General features: G+C 38.5%; 1 protein-coding gene across 1 annotated transcript in view; it reads right to left on the reverse strand.

Moving 5' to 3' along the window:
- Positions 1–15,426: 15,426 nt before the first annotated feature.
- FAM171B (family with sequence similarity 171 member B) overlaps positions 15,427–21,880 on the reverse strand; it is a 30,489-nt gene continuing 24,035 nt past the window's right edge. Inside the window, exons 6-8 of the mRNA XM_042874431.1 lie at positions 18,438–18,554; positions 17,511–17,634; positions 15,427–17,190 (exon numbers count right to left, since the gene is read on the reverse strand). Coding sequence (XP_042730365.1) covers positions 15,855–17,190; positions 17,511–17,634; positions 18,438–18,554 — 1,577 coding nt within the window. The 3' untranslated portion in view covers positions 15,427–15,854. The remainder of the gene's footprint in view (positions 17,191–17,510; positions 17,635–18,437; positions 18,555–21,880) is intronic.

Below are 21,880 nucleotides of genomic sequence, written 5' to 3' on the forward strand. Positions count from 1 at the left end.
GTATCTTTGACAGGAAATGTTTTCTGTTTTCAGGATTTGCAGGAGATTTTCCCAGATCCAATAATTCCCTTTGATTCCCACAATCTTTGATCCTATCTCTCAGACAAGTTTTCTTTTTTCTTTTTTTAAAGAGCTTCTTTGGAATAAAATTTCATGATGCTCACAGTATTTAAAGACTCCTGGGATAAAGTGATTGTAAAACACACCTTGGAAGCAGATATAATTGATTCTCAAGCAAGGCAGGGAGCATCTGTCAGATTGAATTCTAGAGAAAAAAAAATATTTACCTTGTGAACTTCATGGGCTTAAGCACAATGTAGATGTGTATATATGAAACAGGATGAAGTTAAACATGTAGCTCACTCCAAAAGTAATGCCTCCTACTTATTTCCATGGAAACTGATACAAAGAGCACAATAACACCAGTTGATAGAGCAAATGCTCAGATACAAAATTCTATTTTTCGACACAGTCACCACCACTAAGTTTGCATTTTTGCCCACAATGAACAACCTGTACCAGCAAAGGTGATCCACTGTTTCACAGCTGCTGTGACAGCATTGTTGCTAAGAAAACGTTGCAATGACATCCATCTTTCCTCGGCCTGCACTGGTGGAAGTCAGAAGGCACCACATGCAGTCTACGTGCTGGGTGCGGTAGGACAGCCCAGCCAAGATCGGCAGTGCGCTCCATGGTCTTCATGCTGGTATGGGGCCTGGTGTTACCATGTTTCAAGAGAAAGGTTGTGTAATGGTTTTATGATCTTTGTTACTGGTGTTCCACATCATAACATCACATCGTGCATTGGGAGTTTAAGAGTTGAAGCTCCAGTTCCACAGACTGTCAATATTTCCAGGCACCTAGTTCTCATTAAAGAATACCTATCCCAGAAGACTTTTACTGTTCTGTTTCCCTTTTCTGTTTAGATGGAAACATAAAACTGCTCACAAGTCACGAAACAGTGACGAGCTGATGGAGACACTCTTCATTTTGTCATGTAACAGCTTGCATGGACATCTAGAACATGTCTTGTCTTTCACATCACTGCTGAAATGCATCACTCACCTCCTTATTGTGTTCACATCCACTGTTTGGTCTCCGTAAACATTCAGCAAGCATCTATGAATGTCAATTTTTTCCACATGGAGGAATTCAATGAGACAACCCTTGTTTCATGCACACTTCCATTTCAGCCCACCCGTTTGCTGCCATCTGTCACACAGCACCCATGTGTAACAGAATATTGACGGGAAGGTTCAACATCTACTGCCACACTGCCATCCACCTCTAATATCATGGATCAACAGAATGAAATAGGAGACATAACTTTTGGATCAGATTCATGAGAAGGAATACCTAACCCCAGGATAGGCATAGAAGTCCTGACTTCTCCAGAAATTAGAAGGGCAGCATTTCACAGTAACTTCCAGTGGAATGGAAGAGGAATGGTGGAGGCATTCTCCATCCCTAATGCCCAAATTCTGCCAGTACATGGGAATAATGACAAAATCTCCCTGAAGAAGAAAAGGAATCAATCATGGAATTTGTAATTAGGATACTCATCTGAAAAAAGAAATGTGTAAGATTAAATGTTTTCCACTTACTTGCAGTATGTTCAGTGAATGTGAACAAAAGGTTTATTAAAAAAATAAAAATAAAAATAAAAAAATGAGCTGGAAGTTGCACAGTTACAAACACGCAAAATAAAAAGTATCCTAAATCACCTTCTTATTGTCTGGCCACAGAAATCTTGACTTGAAACAGGCTTTCAGAACGAGAGGCTCAGAGTTCCCTTTCCTGTATGACTTCATGTAATTTCAACTCTGAAAATGAGAATCTTCCTATGTAGGAAATGCAGATTTGACCTTCTTAAGAGGTGAGAGCTGAAACTGCGTTTTCCTCTTGCAAACTAAAATCAGAATTGAGCTCTTGCAGTGTTAAAGGGGAAATAATCCACTGCTGCCTGGACTCTTCATGGTAACAGTTTAGAGATGAAGATGGATGATGCCACATAAATTCTCTCAAAATCAACACAACTTCCAGGAGCTTTTATGTACTCACAGAAAAGAAGAAGCTCTCTCTGTTAAAACACAATAAAATGAAATAAAAGGCACTCAGTGCCTCAAAGAACATAAGAAAAAGTGCCCTATTACATAACAGTTATTTGTAAAGACTATTCATACAGCTGGATCCTGCCACATGGTGTGAGAACTGTCACACTATGGATACGCTATTTGAGATGCTAGGCATGCTAGCAAGGATCTGTACAAGGTGGTCTGCACTAAAGACGGAGGAAATGGTGTCATTTAGCATTTTGTAAGTGGAGGAGGAGGACTGAAAGCACTTGTACAAAACAAAAGGCAAATCAGTATCAGACCAGCTCTGGAACTGTTGAAAAGTCAAGCATCACCTCATAAGAGCAAAATAACACACAAAACATCATGTAACGGGTTGGCTCATACCTGCAGAGGGGAAGGGTCTGTTGTATTGGATACGTAATAAGCAATTATAACACTATGCCTCATTTGCTAGCTACAAGGCTTGTGAAAAACGCGTGTTTAAACTACGCACAACGTGGCTGCTGATACACACCATTTTCTGTACGTCTCTTTTCTGAAGCCTGCTCGTTAAACAAGCTCACCAACTCCTGCAATTTGCAGCCATACCTACAAACACACAGGGACCAACACATCCCATACCGACAAAAGGGCCAGCAGGAACCGCCACTGCAACCACAACTGCACGCCCCTCAGGAAAACCCCTCAGCCACAGGGCCTTTCTCAGCAAAGAAAAAAAAAAAAGCAAACCGAAGAAAAAAGAAAGCACGTAACGGAACAGGTGCATTTCGAGAAAAGAAGCAGCGAGTAACGAGGATGAGGAGACGACCTTCTGTTTTCTGCAGATCCCTCCGTAGCCGAAAGAAGCAAACGCTGCCTGAGGAACCGGAGCGGCCGTCACGACCGTTACGACCGTTGGACGCGCGCCCGCGTGCCGCCTTAGCGCCGGTCGGAGCTGCGCGCGCCGCCCGCCTGCTGCCAATCGGCCGCTGCAGGGGCGACGCGGTGCCGGCAGGTGGCGCTGCAACCCTCAGCAGCCGCCTGCTACCGCGGGGCAAAGCGGCCGGATAGTGCGGAGAAACGGGCAGCGAGAGACGGCAGGAGGGGGACCGGCCCCTTCGGTTTGAACTCATTTTAGTAAGTCAGAAACTAGCCTGTGTTTCTATCGCAGCAACGTTTCAGAACTTGCTGAAGGTCTGTACAGGTGCAAGTAGCTTCAGTAGACGAGTTGGATTTCAGCTCACCAACAGCACCCACAGACACCGTCCCAATGACCCCATGGCGGCGGGACTGCAGTGCGACCAGGTTGTTGTGGCATCAGCACTACACCTAGATGGAGCTCCAGAGAACAGATTAATAGGCCAAAGGTGGTTGCTAACAGAGCTATTTTCTATCCTGCATTGCTTTCCCATCACTTTAAGGAGAGTTCTTCATTATCTCACTGAAATTTTTACTGCAATGTCAGCAATCGGCTACAAGATCAGCCTCCTAAATGAGAAGCAAAAAAAGCCATTTAATTACAGGCATCATGAGTTATGCTAATACCGTTTAATTCATTCTTTTGTATTTCAAATGTAAGCTGTCACTGATAGCTTCATGGTTCAGAAACATCTCAGATTCTTCTTTGCCTCAGACAGCATTGCAGATTAAAACCTGCATACTGCAAAAAGCTTCTGTGGTAGTTAAAAAGGAATTTACATCATCTGCGGGCTGAAACATAGCATATTTATTTGACATACATGGTCCCTTCTGCATTTGGAGATATAGAATTCCTGTAAATGAGATACATGCAAAAAAAGTTTAGATGTTTGCATTGATTTTTGCTAGATGCCTCTAAGTTGGGTCTTGTGGAAAGAGAAGCTGAGGGTGTACTGCAGCAATCGCACCAAGAACACAAACAGAGCAAACTCCCTTCTCACAAATGTGGTACATCAAGGGAAAGAACTGATGAAAAGCATGTTTGTCCCATTTGTCAGCAGTTCTTCAAGAAAACGCATCCCATCACTTACTGCAGGTTCATTATACAATTACAATAACAATTATTTGTTCTTTGCCTTGCTACTTTTCTAGTTGCAGATTTACAAGACCTGCAAATATTGCTAGCTTCAGTACACAAGAATACAGCTGTTGTTGTAGTCCCTTTCTCACTCTTAAAAATGTGGCGATTCTACAAGTTAAACTCTGAGGGGAGGAGGAAAACAAAAGCAGAGACAGCTAAGTATTGCTTTGTGATTTTTCTAACATGCTTGTGGAAATATTCCAGAAATTCGTCATCTTTTCTCTTTAGATACGGCCATGGTAACAACATTCACATAAAATGTATGAAAGATTGGACTGACCACCAAGATGAAAATGACTGTAGCAAAGTGCCCACTCGGCAGGGAGGCTCCTTCTGAAAGAATTTATAAACTCTCACCAGCTTTTGACCACAACAGAGAAAGCAAAACTAGATAAGCACCTCAGAATCCCCTGCAATAACTGCAGAGTACTTCCAATTGTGGTGAAGTGCTACAAGTAGGTATTTTTAAATAAAGATTAAGACAGCTACATCTTTGTTTATTCCTCTCTTTTTATTATCAGTGATCTGAACTAAAGAGTAGACAATACACATCCATACAACTCTGTAATACATATTTGGAATCTTCCTTTTCTAAATGAAAGTCTTATTCACTACTTCACCGTAAAACATTAACTGCTTGTTACCCTAACTCCTTGTTCAGTAGACATGATTTCTTTTTCCTCTTAATTGTATGGAGTGTGCTGGATTTTGTTATTTTTCACATTTTTCTTTTTAGACAAGTATCAGAAAAGTTTTCTTTTTATCTCCTACCCTGAGCTATGCAATATTACCTCTCTTCTATTTAAACGAATCATACAGGCGTTACACACTCAACTATACTCATTTTGCTCCCTGCTAAGTAACTACAGAAAAAACAGTGAGATAAGAAATAAGTAACACCTTGAGATACAAGCTCAGTTATCCTCTGCACGCCTGCCTTGTATCATGACACCCTTATATGGGCAGTTGTGAATACATTAGTTAACTTAACCTGCCTTTCTAACTTGTTTTTGCAACTAAGTGCTTACCTTCTGTGAGAGGCACGCCTGACACAAATGCAGGCTGACAGAAGTCTGTCAACAAGTTTTTATCCAAATAAATCCTACAAGAAGACTGTTAAGAGTCCAGGCCTACAACTGAAACACAAAACCCATTAAATCAAGGAGCTGAAAACACATGTACATACAGGTCTACAGAAAGCCGGTTCCCTTTGACCAGCTTTATATTCACTCTGCAGCATCAGAGCAATGAAAAACATCAATCAGTTCAGATTACCATAACAACCATAAACAAATATACGTTTAAGAGGTCAATTTTTCTGTCACTTTGTGTCAGAATCTCTAGGAATACCAGTTCTTGAGGTTTGCCATTCCTGGGAGTTGTCTTAGAAAAAAAAAAGTGAGAATATCTTCATGTTCAAACCGAAGTAAATGCTTTCTGTTCCAGGCTTTGCAAGGGTCCAAGTAAGAGATTTCACTTAAGAAGGCTAATTGTATTTGCCACACCAAAAACATTTAGGAAACAAATTTGATCAACTGTTCTCAGCTGCTTTTCTTATTCTTTTTAATCACTTACAAGGGCAGCTTATCTTATAGAGTTCCATTTATCAATTATTTTGCACAACAGAAGAGAAATAAGAAATGGAAATGGTATGAACTGCTTTCAGAACCATCAGATCAAAGAGGAACATACGAAAGCTTTAACCTAGCAAACTGTTCCAAAGAAGTATTATGTCTTCAAGGGAAGTAAGAGCTTGTCTTCTTCTGCACCATCTACTATAACAAACAGAAAATGTTCTCACAACACTCTCTTAAACAGCATCCGAAGAAATAGTAAATACTGTACACAAAAGGATAAACATTTTAATAAGAACATATAGCAATATTTCTAATAAAGCAAGAAGTCAACCTTGTTCAGAAAAGTCACACAAACTACTGCAAGAATTCAATAACTTACTTTATGCAATTGTTCAGGCTAAAACAGCATACTAGTTGATGTTCTTGGAAGTTTAAGGGTTCGTAAGATGTTGGAAATCTCCAAGTAATTTTGTCAGGATGGTATCTCTGATAAAAGCAGATGATATTCGTGATTGCAATGGCGGGCGTCTCGCAGGCAGGAGCGCGCCTATGGACACATCATGACAGCCTTTAAACCCTGTTTTCTGCCCCTTGTCTTCTCCCCCCTCCCGTTTTCCCACTGGCTGCGTACTCCAGGTGCACAATCTTATCACAAGGTTTTACATTTGTTAATTACTTGTTAATTTGTTTGTTATCTGGTGTCGGTCCTGTTGTCTCCAAGATGTCTCAACATTTATGTTTTACATAAATACACGAATACATTCTTGTTCATATTGATATGGTGATTCTGTTCAGAGTCCTTGTTAAACAAAGAGTACGGAAGGGAGGTGCCCAATATTCCTCAATACCTTCTTCAGGCACTCCCTGAGGCATGTAACAAATCGTCCTTTTAAATTACACAGAATACTGCTGCAATGTGTGTGACATATTCTCAATACTGGCTATACATAAGTTGTTACTAGCTTATATATATTCATACATACTACTTTACTTATTTACCAAATATGCGTTGTTGGGGAAGATTTATCCAGGGGATTACCAATGAAAATTTATCAGAGAACCCTAATAATGTAGAAAGGTCCCTGAAAAGAACTATTAGTTCTAATAAATGACCCAAATGGTAGAGAGGCCATGAAATTAACAAAATTCTTATTTTGTGTCTGATGCAGAAACAACATTCAATTCCCACAAGATCAGTAGCACAGAAATGATTTGCACAACAGCTCTGGTTTAGCAGACTGGCTCAACTGTCAATTACAAAGTTTCAGTCAAAGGCAAACTTCTCATTCTCAAGCATCCAGCTTTAGTTCCTACTTTTCCTAACGCACTCATTTTTGTTTTGTTCTAGGACTAGTTGTGCCCCACACAACACTGCAAATTCTGTATCCAGCATTTTAGGTAGCAAACTAATTTATTTGCCCTAGGTACTCTGCGTAGATTCTGTTTGAAGAGCTTTCACCTTGGTCAACACTAAGATTCCTACCGTGTAATCACAGGAGGAGGAAAAAAAAGTGTTTCAAACATCAAAGAACCAAACCTTCACAAAATCTGTTAACTTGCACCACCTCAGACTTTTCAACTGGAAAGTATTTGGAAATACATATTACCTGGGCAACCTGTTAAGATCACCTTTGCACTCTTAAGCACGCCCCTAGAATGTAGACACTTTTCAGATCTAACTCAATCTAGTTTACCTATCCAGCAGTACCTTTTCCACTGATGAACAATATCAGTAATAGAAAATCCAAGTTTTGATCACTTTCAGGATCTTCATCACTGTCCATAATCACCACCCTTTACACCAAGCATTGATACGTAGCACAGTCATAAGAACAATTAAGCTCAAAAAAAAGCTAGCAGAGTCAGCACTGATTCCTCATTTTAATGAACGTGTGATCTTACTCTCAAGTTACTCTTACAGACGGTTGGAGAGCCTTAAGGCACCTCCATCTAGATACCTCATTTGCAGCAGCCTGAAAACTTTTTTTATAGCCTAACAGTGTCCATAACTTGGGATATATTCACTCTATTCACCAGCAGCACAGCCCCCATTGTGCTCAGTGAAGTTCCTCTTGACACCCAGAACAGTGGACAAAATTGAATTACTGCTGAATGGTCCAACAATTGATTAGCCCATACTTAGCTGAGAAATAAGCTCACAACTGACCTTTATCTTTTAAGTTTCATAGGGAATGTATTGACAGTTGGCTAGTGCACCAAAAAGCCAATGTCCTACTGATGAATGTGCTGTATACCATGCTCTGACTTGAAAGGATATGCCAGTCAAACATAAACACTTCCCAAATGGTTCTCATACACACATAAGAAAACTTGCAAAAGAAGTGGAACCAGAAACACGTGTCTCTGGAAATCAATATTTAATCAAGCGAGTATCATCTGAACACTGATCAGGAAGTTCTCCAAGTAGCTTCAAAAGATTTCTGGGAGATCAGACAACAAATTAATAAATGAATAATCAATGTCATTAACTGTATACGTCGCAAAAATTAATTCATTGCTGCTATAAGTGTCTACATTAGATCATCTCAAATAAATACAGCAACTGACCTGGCTGGTGCAGATGTTTCAGAAAATAGCTGCATACTTGTGAAATTGCTGCTGTTTAAGTTTTTAGCCTTCAGTCAAGTAAATCGCTCCAAGAAATGTAAAATGAGTACAGCTTTGATATTCTTGAAAGAGCAATTACAACAAAGTTCTTATTCAGAGCTGTAATAAATAGCCAGATGGATTTTAACATCACTGCTGAAAAAAGTCTTATCAACTGCTATTTTCAATGTACAATAATACAAGGGAGATGTAAAAGAACCTATTTATAGTCTCAGGTACTTTCTTCAAGATCTGCTATAGTTCACTGATAATTTATACTTAAAAAAGGAATGAAATCTTGACACAGTATACAGTATGTATCTTTATAGCTTTAATAGAAACCAAAATTTGTTGCAATTTCTTCACAACAAACTTACCAGTGTCACCCACTCACAGACTTTAATTGATATTTTATGATTAATCCAGACAGCTTGAGTTTTGTGGGTTTTTTTTTGTTTTTTTTTTAAGACAACACAGATCGAGTTGAACTTCAGCTCATTTTTTGTATAATTATTTGCATTCACAGATCTGACGACCCAAATATTTAATCTTTACATTAAAATGAAATTTGACTGACAAAGAGTTTTCCTCTATTGAACTGGAAATAAAATTCAAGAGATTGCTTTGCTTTCCTGTAGAGATTAAGGAAACTCCATCCATTTCAAAGCAACGAGCGAATTCACAATAGGTTTAAATGAAGTGAAACAACTTCTCAGGAAGTTTGAAAATATTTTTTTCTGTGTGAATAAGAAGAAAACCAGCAATTTCCTAAAAGATGGTAGCTTCTCAGAGCATTAGATTGCAGAGCACATGAGAATGCCCGCTATGGTAGGAGAACCTTTGCGGCATGCTTGCCTGCAGTCTTGTGTTTCTGAACAAACACAAAATAGTTGACAAATGGCTTTTATAAAGCTGAGAAAAAGGCTTACACTACATGCGATTAAAATCATTACTTCAAACCCTGAATTTGGTTTAAACTCTACTATATCATATAATCATTCTGTTCTTCTACCTGGATATTTTGAGATTATCTGTAGGTAGAACCGATGCTTCGGCACATCTGCACATTCAGACATGCAGAAATCTTATTTGCTCTTGGAGTCACAGAAAGTACCTAAATAAAAGAATGGAGAAAAAAAAAAAAAAAGATTATGAGCATGAACAAAACCTGAAATAGTATTCTTGCTCTCTGGGTACTTCCTTCCAATTCAACAAAATCAATTTACGCAGGTAATACTTTTAGCTGCGCCAGCAAACAGAGAGGAATCAGATGCACTGTGGAGATCAAAGGCTTTCTTTACTAGAAATGGAACAGAACATGGCTGAATTAGAATTGGTAAACTTTTAAGGTGGATAACATTGGTTGAACACTGGAATTATGGCCATGGAAGAAAAACAGAATATTTTTTAGCACTATTTAACAAAGATAAAAGTGAGACCAGTGTGTCCCTGGACATGTGATTTCAAAGACCATGAAAACTGAAGTTATGGCACTGATGACTTTTAACTATTTTATTATATTGCATAAGCTCTAACATCTTACAAGTCTTAGTTACATTTTCAGCAACATATTCACTGATACTGTAATAAATAGAGATTAGAAGACATCTCTGATAAAATATGAAAATGTAAAATACTTAAAATCTGAATGCTGAACTTCAGGAATGTTGTAAATGAAGATCCTACCTGTTCTTGAACATTCCTGAAAATGCCTGCGAAAGTAATGAAGAGCCTGCTGAGTGTAAAGCTCCAACACACAGGTGATGACCACAACCATCAGCTCACCTACATTTTGGTACCTCAACGATGGTCTATGGCCTCCGTTCACAAACTGTGCACTAAACAGTGTCTTCACACACAGTAGCAAGATGTTGTAAAAATAGTATTCTTCTAGCATGGACTGAAGTGCAGCAAGTGCTTCAAAGGAACTCAAAAATTAAACTGAGGAAAAATGTACCAGTACACTTTTTGGACATTCGCAAATATAGAAATATTCAGTAATTGTAAACTGACTGAAAAAAGTTTCAGTCAATTTTCAGTCTTATTCTGTAAGATAATTTTCAGGCTGAATGTTAATAGTAAAGACTTACAACACATTTCTTCTGCTAGTCTTGAAAACAACCTTAGGTAATTTTTGTCTTTTAATAAGCAGAACACACTGAATACTGCTGTTAAAAGAAAATGAAGTTGAGATTAAAATCTCTCAACCCACTTTTAGTATGAGTTCTTTAAGAGAAACGTACCTGTCCTCTGTTAGAACTGTGGCACAAGTTAGTAAGAATTCTATAAAAGAATACTCATTTGTAACTCTATAGGTCTATCACCATGTTTTGCCTGAGTACAACTGCAACAAATTTAAAAAACAAAAAACAAATCAGTGAACAAGCTTGGGTTATGTAAACAATCCCGGTTAGACCTCACAATGAGATATAAACTGGTTTTAAAACACAAATAAAACTCAATACGCCTCACTCAATATATGCCCTACTGCCAATGAGGGTTAGCAACTGACCGTGGCTTTTTATCATCACCACAGTTTGTATGTTAAAAACATAGTCATTTCATTTCTGAAGTTAAAAAAAACACAGATTCAGACTCATAAGCCCAGTGACTTCCAAGATGCTTCATTCTGGCTTACTATGTTGAAATGGATTCCGTATGTGGTTTTTAAAAGATACTACTGTTCTGATTGCTAAAGATATACTTCTTTAATTTCTTTTCAAACATAAAATACAAAAAAGACAGGGTGTACAACAGTCATCATCATCAACATGCAGAAGTCAGTATTCCAACATAAAAACACTAGATCTGCCTTTGAAAACATTATAAAAGCTACACAACCGAAGGTTTGAACAGGGGTTTTTGGCTAACAGAAAAAAAACCACATACCTGTGCTTCTCAGATAATCACGTGTCCCACTGATAAAATAAGTCTGATGACAGAGAAAGGCACTTCAGCAGGCTAATTTAGCTCTTCAGATATTCCTAGTATGCCACGTTTCACGTGCAGTAGTGGACAATGGCTGTAGTGTATTGTATTTTCATTTGTACACCATTATAGCAATAACATTGTTAATCTGCTTCATATTTTAACTAACGAGAAGAATTTGAATTGCTGCCTAATCATCTCACCCTCTTTGGTACAAATTACTGCACAGAAACAGAGCGGACAACTAAAAATGTGCAGTCCTTCATACTGGATTATCTCTCTTGCATCATCTCTAGCTCTGCAATGGTAAATAATGTCCCTAATTATCAAATCAGTTGTGCTTTCAGGTTTATGAGATAGCCGACTTCTCCTAATTCTGACAGTATTAACAAGATCTTCCTTGCTAATCTAATCTAATTCTTAAGCATTTCTCCTTTTTTAAATTCCTGCAGTACCTGACTTTTTATAACCACCAGAAAATTACTGTTTATTAGCTCATTTGTATTCTGGTTACCATACACATACTAATGTATATACAGCTATGTATTATTTAATCTGATCATCTACAATATCATAAAATCGTTTAAGTTGGAAGGGACCCCTGAAGGTCATCTGGTCCAACTCCCCTGCAATGAACAGGAACATCTACAGCTCCATCATGGCACTCAGAGCCCCATCCAGCCTGACCTCAAGTTTCTCCAACAACAGGGCATCCACTGCATCTCTGGACAACCTCCAGCCCCTCACCAATCCTACTATAAAAGTACTTCTTCCTTATGTCCAGTCTTCCCTCTTTTATTTTGAAATAACCTCCCCTTTTCCTGCCACAACAGACCCTGCTAAAGAATCCATCCCCTTCTTATAGACCCCCTTTAGATCCTGAAAATGATTACAGTGCATGAAAGCACTGATCTGAGCCACAAGAATTCATCTGCAGAAGCAAGGCCTCAGCTCACTCCATCAACCACCTCATCAAAACCTGCTAACACATAGAAAAGATATACCCAGCTGCAAGAAACTCAACATCTCGGTAACATTTTGTCTACACACACATAGCATACAGTATCTGCAATTAAAATATCAGAACTCAACGTAGCAAAACTCCTTTTCTTGAACAGACGAGTAAAATAAAGAATTCCAGTCACTAAGAGGTAATACAGGTTTCTAGTGCACCAAGTTCCAACACATGAATGGAAAACAATGACTATACTTACAGGATATAGCCTGTAAATACTGCATACGGATATCAAGTGTTTTAAGTATTTTAGAAAAGCATATAAATTTAAAAATCCAAGATTTAATGCTCAAGTCAGGGCCAGGGAAGAATTCCCTCTCACTGTGTGCTTAGGGGCATCAACTAGGGGCATCATCTGTTTTCATACTACTATCTTCCCACATACAGCTAAAGAAAAGTGTTCTGCAGTGTTACCAGCAGCATATGACAATGTGATAAATGCCAGCAAGTCACATACAGTAGAGTTGGCATATAGGATCTACAAAGCAAGCAAAGCATGGACGGAAGCAACAATTCAAGACAGTCTTGGAAATTGAATTACCTCTACTGCTGCTTGTGCACTCTAGATAAGAATTTAAATACTCCACGCAAACAAACGCTCACATTCTCATTAGGCAAAAGAGAATCGAGGCCCTTCATTCACAAAAGAAGTTGATAGGAGATGTCCCACCACAGCTAGAGCTATTGCAAGGCTACTAAGGACACGTACTTTATCCACAGATAAGTCATCTCTACCAATCATGAGAACATAAAGCACACTTTCAGAAAGAAATTCATTTTGCTTCCTACTACTGAGAAGCTCAGCAGCAAGAAATTCTTAATAATATTCCCCTCCAACTTGCCTGGCTGCCTAGGAGCTGATGCACTTACGGACAGCCTTTCAAGAGGCCTACAAAAGCAAAACTGTGACTTAATCCAGACATCCAAAAGCCCATTAAGATTGAAGGTTCAGAAAATAACTCCACTCCTTGCTTGTGATCCACAACATAGCAGACAAGAATCAGCACAAACTCAGTGCATCTTTGGAAACTGCTCTTTTGAAATCCTAAACTGATCTTTTCAAAATTTCTAATCCTTTTTCTTTGGTGACCAGATACCTACTCCGATGCAGAACAGGATCACTGGAGCGCAAAATTTCATTCACTTGAGCTGACATGAACAAAGCCATTTGCTACAGTCTTTGCCTTTCCATGATAAAAGTGAGTTTAAGGAATGCCGTAGTCTTGGTACCTACAATTTAAAATATTATTTAAACAAGAGAAAGAATCTGCTGTATATTTAAATTACTGTAGGAAAACGATACTCAATTTAGACAACTCAAATCCACTATCGGGGATTTACTGTTATTTTCAACAGAAGATATGAAAGTCTCTTTTCTAAAAGGGACTCATCACAACTGATGCAATTCTAAGCAGGGCAATACTGAACCTCTAAAGTAAAAGTAACTTTCAATAAATTGTGCATTCTTATGAAAATACACTTCAAAATACATAATGGATAAGTAATAAAGCAAACAAAGGAAAAAAAAGAAAATTTCATCACTTTTGGCTATAAAATTAGTCGTATAAATAATCCAGTGGATTGAATACAGGAAAATAGGTACTGTATTTCATATAGAGAAGTTAAATTAGTTAACAAGAAAAAGTACCAAAGGGATGCTAATATGGCAAGCCATCTTCATCCCTAAAACAGATGAACTGCATAATTAAATCAGAGTCTTTTGGCCAAAGAGAATCAGAGACGTCAGAAAAACTTGGACTAATGGACTGCTAGTACAATCCCAATTATCTTACATATTCTTCTAGAAACAGTCACCAGACAGCCGACAATTCCAAAAGAAGAGACGCAGTTCACAGAACAATTTCCTGAGTATTCACTCCCACAAGCCCAGCCACATAGGATATTTCCCAACTCTGAGTGCACACGTCAGATGGATGTTAATAAACACCACCATCATACTTAACTCCCAACCTCCCCCCCGATTTCTCAGAAGACAGAATTCCTGAAGCACTGGCATGGAAGAAAATCAAGGCGTGCTTCAACAACGGTGGCAAAAAGGCAGGAGGATGGCAGTGCCAGGCAGTCAACTAAGTGCACCCTACAGTTTACCTGCATGCATTTCATGCTTGGACCTTACCTCACTGTTGAACCTAAACTACTACAAACTACAGGAAACACTTACAACGTTTTTTAGGATGATTTGTAGTCAAACTGCCAAGGCCAAGATGCTGGAACTTATTTAATCAGGGAAGCATCTTAAAAGCCACAGAAAGACATTCTATATACAAAGCATGTTCAAAGGGTATGTATATTTTTCTGTTAGCCAAAGTTGAAACTATCACTTCAACAAGATGAACATTAAAAATAAAGAACATTTTGATGGCCTTTCCCTCCCCTATACATATCTTAGTTACACTTCATGCATCCATGACTTTTGGTAAGCTTAACTCTAAGTTGAGTCATAAGTACTATTTATATTGCATTACAGACCAAATTTTGCAATCTGCTCTCATGCTTATAAAAAACCCCAATTTTTAAAGCCTGCTTAACTCCACTGTGATGCACAACCTAGACATAAGTAGCTTGGATTAGTAAAACGTAGGCACATACATCTCCAAATCATAAAATAAAAAGCAACAGCTTTCCCACCAAAGGGCACTATTACATACTATAACATAACTTGTCTAAACCTGCACACTTTTCATCGCAGTCCAAAGTCTAACTTATAAATCCCAAGGAATCCAAGACGATGTTTTGGAGCACAACTCTTTCAACAGTATGCAGAAGAGAAGATTTTAACTAGTAACAAAGCTTAAAGAAGCCACTGAGATCAGCAGTAACAGCAGCTCTAAATGTGACCAGAACCAGTCCTTTCCTGCAGGAGGTGGATGCTGATGCCAGTTGTCAACATCCTCAGTTCAGAACAAAGCGGACTAAAAAAGATAGGCAACACCTTATGACAGCAGAGATCATGAACTCCAGTAACCACACAGCATGTACAGATCCCCCTGCTGCCACTGCTGTACAAAACAGTTACCTCTTGCACACCAATGGACACAGAGAGGACAGCAATGCTTTAGAACTTTTCTGAGAAATCCAACAGAGCTCTTCTTCTGGTGCCAAGGGACTAAATGATGACGCATTATACAAAGTGGTAGTGACAAATCCCTAGAAAAATTCACATATAAAATACTGTACAGATAATCACATTTATTAGGAACAAGACTGAGAAATGGCTTGAGCCACTATAGTACTGCTTCAGCAAAAAATTAAAAACAACAAAAAACGATGTGCCTACATTTCTCACTGTGCATTCTAAGAGTTGTGTCAAAAAAAATGACAGGCTAATTAAAATGTGGACCCTCTCTACACTGCCAGCAAAATTAGGAATTGGAAATTTTTCATGTGTTTCCCTGTTATCAATTAATTCCTATTGAATATCAATTGCCCAGCTGAAGTTAAAGTAACTCAATCTGTACATTAAAAAATGTTAATTTTTCTTGATACTAGAAAACAATATTTCCCTTGTAAACCCTACACTGCAGAATTACACAAGCAGCCAAGAAGTCACCAACCAGCAGGGAGAGCAACAACACAAAGCACATTGTGTTTTAATTTATAGGAATAAGTGGCCTCTCCTCTCTTTTCTTCCAGATATTAGTCTTGCTATCTCTTTTTGTGAGAGATGGCCTATCCCTTTTTTTAGGGGAAGGGATTCCGGATTCCTGACTTCCTGACACAGTTTTTCTTCTCAGACCCTCTTCATCATGCTGTTCTATGGCTTGCCCATTCCCTCCATCCAGAATGTGCCTCACAGCCTGGTCCTCTGGAGTACACACAGTGGTCCCACTTTCACTGCTACTCAGATCCAGATCTTCCAAGTAAAGGATCTTTGAATGCGGCATATTTTTAATGAAGGTTTTCTCTCGCTCCAGTTTCCTACCAGGATGATGCTCATTCATGTCCACACCGGAGTCCAGACTGGTATCATTACTCTCTGTTTTTCTGCCCTTTTTCAGATCTATAAAAGAATGCCTCACTTGAGCTATCGGCTTCCCGTCCAGGGACACAAACCATGCTCGAGGATGCGGAGATGGCTTTCCCTTAGAGAGCTCCAGTAGCGTTTGTTCTGAAATGCCTTGAAGCTCAGATGAAAACGGAGTCATTACAACTGCTTCATTCAACGTTCCAGGGACAGAGACAGATTCCAGTAAGCTGTTAGTGTACCGACCCCAGTTTGACGTTTGAGAAGGCAAGCCTTGTTCACCATCCAAGGTGCTTTTCTCATCTCTGCAGACAGAAGGCTGTGGATGAGAGTGCACTGGCATTTTAGGTAGTGTTTGTATGTAACCATCTCGATTCACAGGCTCCATCATGGGGCTATACACTAACTGTCCTTTCCTTGGCAGAGTTGCTGATTTAGCGGCGTGCAGTTGTTCTGGGGAATGGAAAAGATCAGAAGTTTGAAGAATAGCAATAGGTTGGTTGTAAATATGCATTAGATGTTCCGGGATATGGGAAAGCCCGTATATTTCCTCTTGCAGTGTAAGATATCTGTTTTGCTCTTGAATGTCCCTAGGAGCCTGGGAAGCAGCACTGTTAGTATGCTTTGGTGGCTGCAAGTGTCTGAGTCCAGCGCCAGGCTCCAAGGAATGAGGTGAATTTATGGACTGACCAGTCTGATAGGATGACTGATAAGAAGTATCTTCAGAGTAGATTTTAAAATTGTCTCGTGATTTTCCATCTTCTGTGTCCGTGGACATCCTTCTTTGAGGGCTGTATGAAGACATCTTCGGCGTATACAGCTGCGACTTATCCTCTAACTTTAAAGACCCCTTGACAGCATTGATGTGATTTATGTGAGTTGTTGATGTGGTCTGGTCTTTTTTTATGACATCCAGCTTTGTTGTATTTTTTTCCTTCTTTTGTGTCTGACCGCATTTGTCCCTAAGCAGAAGAAATGAAGAATGACTGCAGAGTACGCTAGGAAATACAACAACTGTTCAATTCCATATCTGAATATCAGAAGTTGTTTAAGTTACTAGTATAATATGTTGTCAAAAAACTTAAAATGAATTTCTGTAAGCACCAAAATTGAAGAAATCTTTGGCTACATATTGGAGTTGGGCGTATTAAGAGTTGAAAACATTCTGTTTGCTTTATATCTTAATATCTTTTCAATAGTGTTAAGAAACCTGCCAAGTTCAAGTTACTCAATCTTAAATTACATTAATGCTGAGCTCATTACAGCCCCTCTTTTTGCTTACCTGCAGTAACAAAGAAGAACAGCAAAAAATCCAATTATAATGATAACAGTGCCTCCCAGTATGGCTGTAAGGAACACTGTGTGATAGGCTGTTATGTCCTTGGAAACTGCACTAATGATCGATTCTAGATTTTCAAACACAAAAGCAGACAAGAATTAGATTTCAAAATCAAGTAATCGTTACTGATATGCAGAGCTGTAGCAATACAACATGCTGTACTCCTCCCATAATTTTGTGTTCCTATGGTACTATATTCATCTATCCCTTCTCACTTTGCTACTTTAGCAGTCTAGAAAATGTGCAGTATAACGGATTTCTAAGGGTTCATCTTAGATACTAAAGGAATACCATGAACCTAATCTATTCCAGCCAAATGACATTTGTCTGAGGTGTCCAAATTGACTTAGAAACATCACCTATATATTCTGTTCAGTGTTTCTATTAAGAAGTGCTTTTATAATATTTACAATTTCACATTACATCTCTCCTGGGAAAAACCCTCATTTTGAATCTGCAAAATCCAAGTATGCAACATGTATACATAAAAAAGGATCCACTGAGGCCACACACCTAAGCCTAACCTCCTTGCATTTCTTCCTGTTTTACACTATCCTCAGCTGTAAGGGACACACTATTGATTATTTTAAATCTCCACAGTTACAGTTTCCTTGCAAGGTTCTTCCAGAAGACGGCAATAACATAAACATATAACTTCTAACACTGCTGGAGGGAAATACAGGCTGTGCTGCAAGTTCTAGGAAACAATCACATGCAGAAAGGCACACATTATCAGAATTCAAACAAGCAGAAGTTATCCGTGTTGAAATTCCATGTCATTTTCCCTTTCTTTTGTTATTCAAAACAATCAAACTAACAGCCTGATGACAACTTTGTGCTTGAATTATTCACTACTTGTACTTGCAATACCTCTTGTTCCAGGCAGTGGAGCTGCAATCCAGTAGCCTAAGTGTTGAGCAGTGTATGTCCATACTAATTGATCATTTGCTTCCTTCACCATTCCTAGTCCACGGCTTACCCAAGCACCTGAAAAAGATAAGATATTGCAAAAATGCCATGCCACATTCCTTTCTATCTAAAACCACTATCAAATAAACTATTCTCAAAAACTCAAGAAAAATTAAACTTCTGTCCTGTACGCTATGTATTACAGTTTTAGCTATAAATGCAAGTTTTCTTTCGACAATTACAACACAAATATCCTTACATACATTGACTTTGAAATAAAATATCATCATAAGCAATTACTTGAATTATTTTCACATCATTCATTTCTTAATAACAAATATCTTAAATAGATATTCCTGCCAATTATTTGGAGGAAAAAAAAAAAAAAAAAGACCTTATTTTAGGTAAGAAACTTAAAAATTAAGGAGCAGGTAATTTAAGGATGTGAATAGAAATTTTCCATCAGCTCACACCACTCAGTGGGAAAGCAACATAATCTAATAAGCTACAATAGGATAAACAATGCTTGTCATGAACATTCCTTTCCTCCTCTAATACAGTAACAACTAAATTAGACCAAGGAAGGTCTATTGTTAGGCCACAGACTCCACACCATCTGTTAGGCAATGCAGAGGACAAGTTTTATGGTATGCCAACTTCTACAACTAATAAAGCATGCAGTAGAAGAGATGGAATTAAACAGTGCATTATTTGAATACATTAGCTGTATACCATCTGTGCAATCCTGAAAAACGAAAGCTGTCTCATATAAACAATCTTACATTTTCAAACTGTAAATACCAAGAAAGAAAAACGTTAACACGCGCAGAAAAACAGAAACTAAGAACCAAACTACATAAAAAGTGTGATTTATATAAAGCCACATAAATTGATATCCAGGACTGTTCTTCCAGAAAACCCAAGACATATTATCAGAGCGAAGGTAGAGATGAGAGTTGACCCATGCCACACATCTGCAACCTCCTTCACCTCTCCAAACCATTTGGCAGTAAAATTTGTAGTCTTCTTTTGGTACTTATAATGGCTGGCAGAGAGGGAACAGCAACAGCCTAGAACCCTGAAGGAGGTGGTTTCTCAGTTACGTCGAGAACCTCTTTTCCAGACTCAAGAGTAGCACCACCTCTAAGTGTCTTCCATCCCTAATTCCCACATGGAGGCAACAATAGAACCTCGAATCCTATTTCTTGTCAGCTCTAAGGTCAGAGGTCCCTATGCTGCAAAACAACAGTTTTGTAAGTACAGAGGGTGAGCTACTTACAGGCTTTTAAAAAATAAATTAATAACACACCACCACATTTCAAAGATCCTACGTCTCCAAAAGTTCTGCTTCGAATTAAGATATCTATGAGTAGCAGTATAATCTCTTTTGACTACTCAAGTTTTATCTTGCCTACAACATACTCCATAGAAAAAAGTAAATATTATGAAAAAAATATTTTTTCCAAGTGCATATTCTGAATACAATCTGAACTAGCTGTGGTGTCCCTGTTCATTGCAAGGGAGTCAGACTAGATGGATCTTAGAGGTCCCTTCCAACTCTAAGGATTCTACGACTCCTCTATCTGTTGTAATAAAGTGTTTAGCTACAATGAGGCCACACTCAACATATGTGAACAGACTGTGCATTTACAGCAGCCACAATAACAACCACTTAACTTCATGAAGTGTGTGTACCAGTACATTGAGCTACCCAGGGGAGCACTTCAAAAGTTGATACAAGAAAACACTTCCTATGTTTTTATTTCTGGTGCACCTGGACTACTCTACACAACAACACAGGCTTGTTCACTTACATCTATCAGCATTGATATGGAAGTTCTGATTATGTATGACAAACTACCCAAGGACTTAAGAATACCTAAGTACATGTCAACATCTTGTTGGGCCATCCTGCACTTAAGACCTTTCACACTGCAGCCTATTACTCGGTGTGGTGACAGCTCTCTGTTGAGCTCCGGTGGATGCTCTTGACCGTGCTATCGCTGAGACGCTCAGTTGGCTTCAGTTACCAGCATTAAATACTTGGCTATTCCTCAGTTATGTCAGAAATTAGTCACAATTTGTACAGGTCAGAGTAAAAGTAAAATAAAGAAAGGTATGTAAGAACAAACATCCAGAACCATAAAAATAGTTGCAAATACTTACTCTATAGGACAGCTGAAGAAGTAGAATGAAAAATGCAAGTTAAAGCTATACCTGTAAGTTCTCTCTCCTTGTTCTCAATTCTCTTTATTCTTCCCTCTCCAAACTCCAGGCTCCACCTCAGTACTGCACTTCAGTGAGGGATCATCGCCAACAATTTACCTTTACAGAACCTCTAATAGTGAACAACCTCAAAGGTGAAAAATCAACTATTCCTTTGTTGCTGCAGTTGTTGAGTTAGTACATCATGTTCTTGTTCTTGTCTCAAGACCGACACACCTCATCAGGCATGTTGGGTAGGCTCCTCGGCACCCAGATATGCACCTTACACTGGTTTCTTTCTAATTTGCCCTTATGCTGATCTGCTCTACTTCTGTCAGTTCTTTGTTTTTACAGCACTGCTGACCTAGTTTTGTTCGTTTACTAAGTCAAAACAGCTCAGCATAAGTACAGATGAGCACAGGAGATGACAAAGATGGCTATGGCAACAAGAAATTAAATCCCCTTAGGCTATTTTGCCATCACAGATTAAGACTTACTTTGATGAAGAATGCTACCTTTTACCACTTTCCTTTCTGAAAGCCTCCTAGGTGCACAGACAGATTTAAAATTGACGTCAGAATTTTTTCTATATGCCAATTTTTAGTTAGCACACTCTTAGTTTTAATCAATTATGCTCTTTGGTTGTTATCAATATGATTAATTTCTCTCTCAAATGTGTAAACAATAAGTCTTCAGAGTTAGTGTCCTCTCCTCTACTTTCAACTACAACAGTTATTTGCTTTAGTAACAAGGAAAGACTCACATCTTTGTTCACTTGCATGTTTTAAGATGAGCTATGGTGAAAGGTGTAAGGAACAAGCAAAGACTGTGAGTACACCAATGCACACACACCAAACATGGGACATTTAAATGGCTAAGTGTACACAGCTCGTTACTCTTGACTAAAATTAGACATGAAGTGATGACAGAAGGTTTAGCATGTCTTATTCCCAGCCTCCCTTGCATACTTAAAGAACTATGGTATTACCATGAATAACTCTTATGTAGCTTCCACTTCATTTTCATAACTGTTTTTATTGACTTAAGTAACATCTATTCCAGCTTCAATATCAAAGGATTTTTAGAGCTATACTTTAGAAAACGAATGACTTAAATTCTCAATTCTGATTCACTTTCCTTTAGAAAGACATTCACAGAATTGTTAGGTTTTCATGTCCAACACCATATGAAATATGTTC

This window comes from Lagopus leucura, unplaced genomic scaffold (genome assembly GCF_019238085.1).
Source record: "Lagopus leucura isolate 7727_CA_CO unplaced genomic scaffold, USGS_WTPT01 Super-Scaffold_100012, whole genome shotgun sequence".
Classification (NCBI taxonomy): Eukaryota; Metazoa; Chordata; class Aves; order Galliformes; family Phasianidae; genus Lagopus; species Lagopus leucura.